Source organism: Macadamia integrifolia, chromosome 9 (genome assembly GCF_013358625.1).
Source record: "Macadamia integrifolia cultivar HAES 741 chromosome 9, SCU_Mint_v3, whole genome shotgun sequence".
Lineage (NCBI taxonomy): Eukaryota > Viridiplantae > Streptophyta > Magnoliopsida > Proteales > Proteaceae > Macadamia > Macadamia integrifolia.
The window spans coordinates 28,970,134-28,978,588 of record NC_056565.1 but is presented as its reverse complement, the minus strand read 5'-3'; the positions used below and the strand labels follow the sequence as shown (position 1 = coordinate 28,978,588).

At 37.6% G+C, this 8,455-nt stretch overlaps 1 protein-coding gene across 1 annotated transcript in view; it reads left to right on the top strand.

The window, feature by feature from the left end:
* The first annotated feature begins 2,836 nt into the window (after positions 1 to 2,836).
* Positions 2,837 to 8,455, top strand: part of LOC122090068 (SH2 domain-containing protein A-like) — a 20,694-nt gene continuing 15,075 nt past the window's right edge. The window contains exons 1-4 of the mRNA XM_042659904.1: positions 2,837 to 3,252; positions 4,871 to 5,062; positions 5,838 to 6,044; positions 6,147 to 6,236. Coding sequence (XP_042515838.1) covers positions 3,100 to 3,252; positions 4,871 to 5,062; positions 5,838 to 6,044; positions 6,147 to 6,236 — 642 coding nt within the window. The 5' untranslated portion in view covers positions 2,837 to 3,099. The remainder of the gene's footprint in view (positions 3,253 to 4,870; positions 5,063 to 5,837; positions 6,045 to 6,146; positions 6,237 to 8,455) is intronic.

Below are 8,455 nucleotides of genomic sequence, written 5' to 3'. Positions count from 1 at the left end.
TGGTGATTCTAAAAGTCTTATATACTCTATTTTGAGAATTAGACTCTGTTTGGAGAATTGAAATTGACAACTTCTCAATCTCAAAGGCTCCCAATAAGTGTCATCTCCCTTCACCCTGGCCATGGACAACGCCTTCAGATTGAGATTTTTTTTGTCTAACGATGGGTATCTAGGCCTTTGGCCTAACTAATCGTATGGGCCCTATTGACCCCAGAACCGCATGGACCAGGTCATATCGAGATTGAGTGAGAACCATTCAACTTTCACCAAAAGCAATGAAGAACACTAAACACTTCCGTATGATTCGCCCCAAGGAAGTCAGAGGAGTCGAACTCAAAACCACACGCTTCTTGAGGCTAAGATCCCTTGCCAACTTGGCTACCTCCTTGAGGTTCCTTCAGAATTGAGATGATTTGTGTAATTTATCATCTATAAGAAATCATATTGACTACAACAAGATGATAGTTGTAGCCTTCTATCCTAGATGGAGATTAAAAATAAGGATTAGGTTTTAGTTACTCCATTTCATGAAGAAATTTGTGGTTGATATAACAAAAATATCGCACACAGCCGAAGTTGGGTTTAATTCCATCACATGCATACTAGACAATTCAAACACAAATCTCATCTTCAAGAACAAGTAACCCTAGAAAATAGAAAAGAATGCCTTCTAATAGATATCTCAGTGACTTGCAAGGTTATTCAACTCAATTCCTCCAAAACCCCGAAAACTCAAAATCTTCAAATTCCTATCCAATAAAATCAAAACCCTAACTTGCAATCTCCAAAACCCCCGCTTTAAAAATTACACGTTACAAATTCCCTCCCAAGTTCAACCATGACTTGTAGCTTCTCAGGTGGCCAGAATGATGCAGTTTCTTAGGTGACTGGAGAGTGGAGAGTTACAAGTCAGGTGCAAGTCACAAGGATGAAGAAATGAAGCAATATTCGGTTCAAATCATAATGAAGAAGTATTCAGTTCAAATCAGTCTCAATAGTACTATAAGTGGAGTTGGGTATTTGTGTTTTAGTGCAAAGGGTAAGATAGTCATTTGTATTTCAAATTTAACGCACCAGAAAAGAGGGGTTGATTATAATTGTTGAAAAAAATGGGGGCACGTCTTAATATTGTGGTATTCTTCAAGGGAGGTAACATAAATTACCCAAAAAGCTTTCATCAAAAGTTAAAGGTAAAATCATTTGGGCCAATCCATATTGGTATCATATCGGCATCTATCGAGACAATTCCGTTATTGATACTAATATTACTTAACCCATGGGTACATGTTGTTGGACTCAAACTTCCAAAATGGCTCTAATTATTCACCTCCATTGATATCTAAGTATATAATTTAGGATAAAGTTTTCTTTCTCCAATTGCTGAATGATGGGATGGTCCAGATGTGGCCCATGGTTGCAATGGGCTATGGTGAACCATTCACCGTGATCTTAGAGAAACTTAGTCCTATATTTTAACAAATTTTATTTTTGGTAAAAAGACGTTTATTCATGAGAAAGCGTACTCAATATGCCTTCTGAATTACAAGCCTCAGGAATGGATAACAGCCAATTAGTCCTATACTTTAAGGACCTGCTTCTCCAAGTAAGGACGTGACTGTTTCCTTCCTCTTGATAAAAAAAAAACAAAGGTTTTTTTTTTTTTTTTTTTGTAAAATACAGAAACAAAATATTCATAGCAACAAATAAGAAGACAAATGAGAGGGAGAAATTTTCCTTGATTGCACTGCCCCATCGTAGGGTTTACAAACCCCCCTAAGGATTTAGAATCTACTGAAAATAACCCCATACCCCTGGCTTCTGATGAAGGGAAACTCAATCCAATGAAATACAGTTAACAAGGTTCATGACCGTATTATGAGTGGAGGATGGAACCATGGTTTAATTCATTCTTTATTTCTTGTGGCAATTGTTAATGCTATACTGAAGATTGATCTTTTAAAGCTGTCTTCATTGGATTGCCTCCTCTCCTTTGTCTAGGAAAAGCATTTTCACTACTAAATTAATGGCAAATTTCCATTGTAAGGATTGATATCATTATGTGAATTATAACAATTCCCATGAAGTATGGAAGATTATTTGGAAGCTGAAGGTTCATCCTAATGAGTCATTATAATTTGCTAATTTATAGTTTAGGAAGCCTGATTTGCCATTTTTTTTATTTTAGTATTTATTAATCTGATTTTTCAATTTCAATATATGGAGCCCTGATTTGCAAACAACTTAATGGACGAAAGCTTGATTAGTAAATATTTGCAACTACAAAGTTAAAACACACCTGGCAACCTCTTCCCATGCTTATTTAAGTTAAAATTTGGACCTACAATTATGAAATGAACACAAGGTTTTATATGACGTGAACCAATCCACAACCATCCTTTTTTTTTTTTTTTGGGGGGGGGTAAAAAACGTCCATCCATGTACACCATAAGGCATGTGATGAGAAATCTAAGATTACACCAATTATGGTATCACACTAGATTTTTTCTATCAACTCTGTTTTATTGCAAGGGAAATACAAATATTTTTTAGAAAAATAAAATATATTTTACAGAAAAAATCACTTTTAGTGTTTGATTGCGAAGAAAATATAGATATTTCTCAAAGAAGTGAAATAAATTTTACAGATATTTCCCTTCCCTTCACGCTTCCCTTGCTACCAAACTGAGTCAAAAAATATTTTGTGTTTTCCAATAAGGCCGAGCCCAAGCCCAAGCCCACTATAGTAACCAACTCAGCAACAAGCCCTCGGCCCTAGATTTCATGCCCAAAAAATGGAACAGGAACACGTATAAACAGCGGGTGAAAGAGAGACAGCACCGACCGTTAATTAACGGCCGTCAAAGAAGAGAGACTGAGAGAGACCGATAGAGGGAGAGAGATAGTCAAGACTTGAGCATCTCAGACACCAAAACCTACTCAGGCGCTTGAATTTCTTCTTTGTTGCTCTCTTTGAACTTCCAAAATTGGCATTTTGCATCTGGGTAACCAGCGATAGAGAGTCTCCCAGTTTTCCCGGATACGGGGGAGGAGATTTCCCACCTGGGTTCTTTCAATTTCTACTGCCAAAGGCCCGAAACCATGACTACGAAAGAATCAGTTGTGCACGACGATGACTATTCGTTGCTCAAAGACCTGAAACTGGAAATCGACACAGCGGAAAGCACATTTTCTCTCTGTCTTTGGATTTACCTTTTAAGCTCCAACCCCGTGCCAGCGACGATCATTCGTCAGGTCTCTCTTTCCCCTATTTTTCTCGATCAATCTATGTAGCTTTTTTCTGGGATTGTACTGTTTGAAAAGCTTATGATGTTTTTTTTCCTCTCTTTTTAATTTTTATCACAAGGATTTATATACATTATTCTCTTCATGTTCTTTTTCCACTTTTGTTTTTACATTATTTCCATAATCTGCAAAACCTGGATTTTGTTAATTCATTTGTCTTCCCTATTGTCACTGATTGTTAGAACATGGCAATGTTGTACGGTTTTCCTTGTAATGTACCCAGTTGCATTTTTTTAGACATGAGAGTATTAATCCTCCGTTATAACATTTCGTTACAAGTTTTTTTTTTTTTTTTGGGTGAATTAATGAATGCATTAAAGAGGGATATTGAATTTTTCAGTTATCAGCATTTTCAGTTGATTACATTTCAGTACTAGTTATTTAATCTGAATACGCAACCCTCACTTCTAGTTGATTATACCTGTTCCTCTAGTTCCTTCTGATTCCAATATGTATATTATCAACACCAACATGTCATAAGAAGAAGCAATATTGAATTTATTGGTTATTACCTGATTCCATAAGTGCTTATTTCAATGTTAGTGCCATTTGATGTCTTTTTTTCTTCCCATGATTTTCTGTAAGGTAGCTATATCACGAATGCATATTATTATCAACTGAAATGCAGTCCAAGCTTTTGACTGTAGCTCAATTTATGGTATGTTGAGAATCAAGTGGTCATAAGAACTTTATTTTGTGCTTCATCCTTTTTGCATCTGGTATGTATAAAAATAAGGTTTGGTGGATTATGCTTTTGAGGATATCCATATAAAATGTATTGCTCAAGGGGATTCATTTCGTTTCTTTGTATATCCCCTGGTATTTTTGTCATCAAGAAAAACCCCAGCTGGTTATAAAGAGAAATTAGAGCTTTCCCATCATCTGTTTTCATACAGTCATGGAAAATTGATGCTCCTTTTTTGGTTCTTCAAGTACATTTGATGCTGATGTTCCTCATTGTTTCTACTCAAGTGTTATCATCAAGTTGAAGGCTTGGTTTTCAAGATTCATCTCCCCGACACCCACATCTAAAATAAGTCATGTAGCTTGTGAGTTTCGCAGTTTCAGGGTATGCAGATCTTTAAGCATTGAATGGTTAATTGATTTATGATCACTAAAATAGAATTGGTTATACATGGAACTTATTTATGTACAATTAATAAAGTCATCGTCTCTAGAAGTTTAAGTTCCAGTTTGTGAGCATTATCTGTGATAGTCTCTCCACCTCAGTTCTGCTGGAGAGCCCACAGCTTCTCTGACATATTAATGATACGCTGAGGAACACTAGAACACACTTGGTTTTATATTATATTTATAGAAATTTAGCATTGATTGAAGTTTGACAGAAGTTTTTGTCTTGCTTCGAAATCATTGTTATGACTGATGATGAAAATAAATGAATTCCTGTCTTCTACAGAAGCATATACAGCCATGGTTAAGGATATTTCCATATTAGTACATGCTGTGTCCCTTTGTGTTCCTTATATCTTTCTCTTAGGATGAAAATCTATTTCTCATTTTTTTTCCACAATGAGAGGATGAATAATTATGTCTTCTGCTTATACAGGTGAATTCTGATATTGAAGATGATGCACCCTTTCTGGTCTTGAATGAGGAAAAGAAAATGATGCTTTTCCCATTTTCATTCCTGCACAATGAAGCTCCAAATCCTGGTGACTCAACTTCATGGATTGGAGTTCCATCCGCATCTTCAAAGATCGAGTGCCCATTGGACAAATGGGTTCATGTTGGTTGCGAGGTCTGTCTAGTCATACTGCAATTTTTATGGTCATGTAATAAGAGAATTGATTGCTTCAAATAGTTATTTCTGTTGGTGTATGATGTCTTGTATTCCGTCGCAGTTTAATCCAGGGAGTATTGGTGCAGCACCTAGACAGGCAGGACGGTGGTCCCGCTAGCCGGTTAGCAGGCCATGGGGGTTGCAAGGGGGCAGGAGGCCCCCTGCATAGCAGGGGGTGTAGGGGGGCGCAGCCCCCCGCTCGAATTTTTTATTTGAGGGCAATTGTGTACTTTCCGGATTAGGTTTTTTTCGCTATATATTTGTAGTGAGGGCTTCTTTGTCTGTAATGCAAGCAATACTGAGAGGTGTGAGGATGAGCGCTATAACCCTATTCTCCATTGATAGTGAAGCAGGATCTCATCTCACCGGGGACGTAGGCAACCTTGCCGAACCTCGTAAAATCCTTGTGCATTGTTTGTTTTGTTTTTCCATTATCTTCTGCATCGTTTTAGGGTTGCGTTTCTACAATTTTCCCCTTCAGATTTATTTTTTCCGGCTACTTATATCATGTTTTTTCTACATAATCATTGCATGAATATGGGACCCTCTTTTTCCTTGGCGTGTTTCCTTCCCCCCCCCCCCCCGGGGCGGTTTTCTGTATTCTTTTATATACTTTAAGTGAGTCTTTTGTGCTCTAGGATAAGAGGTAATGTGATTATTGCTAGTGCACAACTTTTATAATCTCTAATAGTGCAGTCATGAATTTCTTATTCGTAGATTTGTTTAATACTAGGTATCTAGAGATTTTGTTCGCCTTCACATCAACGGGGTGGTGGTGGGAGAGAAGCCAGTATCATCTGCATTGAAGAATGATTCTACTTCGGATGATATGAAAAAGGTAACTTTGGCGGGTGGTGAAGCGGATGGGAGATTTCAGAATTACATTCATTACGCCCAAGTCCTGCCTTTGACTTCGTCTGTTAAGGATCACTTTTTGAAGGTGTGTGAAATTAAATTTACTTGATTATTATTATTATTATTATTTTGTTCTTCACACAGTTCTCTGCTTAAGGAATGCCTTTTTTTTTTTCCCTGGTAACAGAACCCTCCATTGGAATTATCCATTGATAGTTCATGTGCTTCTGAGATTGAGGAAGGTGGTGATGGTGTTTGGAGTGTTGTTGGTGGCAAGGTTAGTTGTGCTTTTTTATTTATCTCTATATCAGATATCATGGTTGAATATCATTCCTTATGTTTTTCAGCGTATGGTTATGTAGAATTCTAGTGTACAGTTTTATGTTCTATTGCATTGATATATTTATCGAAGTGTGATACTTATGCATACAATATCAAAGTTTCGAATGGTACTAGGAACATGGTTTCCTATCATCAGGTGACATTTCTGATACTTTATGTATATGCCCAAGAATATGTATGTTCCATCTCATAGACCTCTAAAATCTCACCATTAATATAACAACATTTTTATGAGTATTAAGTCTCTGGTAAACAGTTGATAAAATAGATACTCAATTACATGCCTTATTGTATGCTGTTAATGGCATAGAAAGTCTTTCTTAACATTATTCAACCTAAAAGTTTAGAACTTTGTCCTATCATACATAGGAAGAGTCATTTCATGCATTTTCTTCTATCAATTTGATGTTTGACAGAAAAGTGCCTCTTGGAAGGTGATTGTCTTAATCATCAATGATCTTCATGTTGGTTTAACCCTGATTGCGCAGCTGATTCGGAGATCTACAACCATTTGGTCCCCGACTTTCTTTGTGCCAGCTTTGACTAGTTTATCGATTTCAGAAACTAACTCTGATGTAGAGGGGTTCCTAGGTGACTAGGTCTCCTACAAGATTAACTAGCTAGGTAGGGTTAACTCAAGGGGCTTAGGTAGATAGGACTTAAGAATCTCAGCAAACACGATTAAACATGCAAGATAAAACGAGGCTAATAAACAAAGTAGCCAAAAGCAATAATAATCTAGACGGAAAAACACATAAATTCTTACTCAAGTTTCAAATGGGGACATGGGGAAGGGAACAAATGACACTCGAATATTAGGTTCAGCACAAATCCATCTAGACACTCAAATTAGATATGCAAACAATCTATAAAATAGGCATAAACAAAGGGCAAAGGCAGGCTTCAACGTCAATGGGCTGCAATATATAATGGGGATTAATGGAGGTGGGGAGGATTTAGTTTAATGCTTTACCATACTGCTATTCAGATCTGAGGAGAGAAGAAGAGATCAAGGTCCTCCAAAATAAAGAGGTTGTAGTCCACTTTTAGTTGATGAAGATACATCCAGCCGATTGTAGAGAGAGCAGCACTAGCGGAGGGTAAACAACAACCAAGAGTAGTAGCAGCAGTGATATAATGGCAGCAGTGTATAGCAACAGCAATGAGGTAATGGCAGCAGTGTGCAGCAGCAGCAGTATTGTAACGACAGCAGTATGTAGCAGTAGCAGTGAGGTAAAGGCAGCAATGTGCAGCAGCAGCAGTATTGTAACGGTAGTAATATGTAGCAGCAACAGTGAGGTAAAGGCAGCAGGTGAAGCAGCAGCAGTTTTGTAACGGCGGTAATATGTTGCAGCAGCAGTGAGCATCGATGGGTGAGGTCAGCAGTAACAAAACAACAGCAGAAAAAAAGAAATAAGACTGAAAAGAAAGAGAGGAAGGCGAGACAAGAAAGTAGAGAGAAGAGAGAGTTGAGAGAGTAAGAGTGGGAAGAGGCGAGAGAGAAAAGTGAGAAAACGAGAGAGAGAGAGAACCGTGAGGGGTTTGGGGGTTTGCTCTTGGCCTTTTTTTCAATTAACATTCATTACCTCAACCGTGGCCTAAGCCATTACATAAATATCAATCTAGTTACTAAAAATAAAAAGAGTTAATTGACTAGTAAATAAAGACTTTCTAAAAACTAATCAACCAACAAAGTAGTTTCCTAATTAATTAAAAGATTAACAAGGAAAAGAATATACTACAAATAAACTACTAAACTAATAACTAATGGGGCCCACAAGATCTACTAAAATTTGGAAACAGAAAGGGGCTCGATCCAGCGTTGGAATGGCTGGATCGAGCTTTCCTTCTTCCTCCCTTTTCTTTTTCTTCTTTCTATTCTTCCAGCCATAAAGATGGCTGCTTCTTCTTCTTCTTGCGCCTGTACACTTTGATGTCCCCATCAACTCTCCCCGGCTTGGAAGAATTCTCCTCTGGTGAATTAAAGCTCATGTAATACTCAAGTAGGTTTGGGTTGAGTTGTTGGGCTTCTTGCATTGTGATCCAGGTGTTGTCAATTTTTGGACGTCCATGCCACTTGACCAAGAATTCTCTAGAACCTCCAGTGTGTGTGGATACAACCCTCTCATCAAGGATTTCCTCAATTTCTTCAGT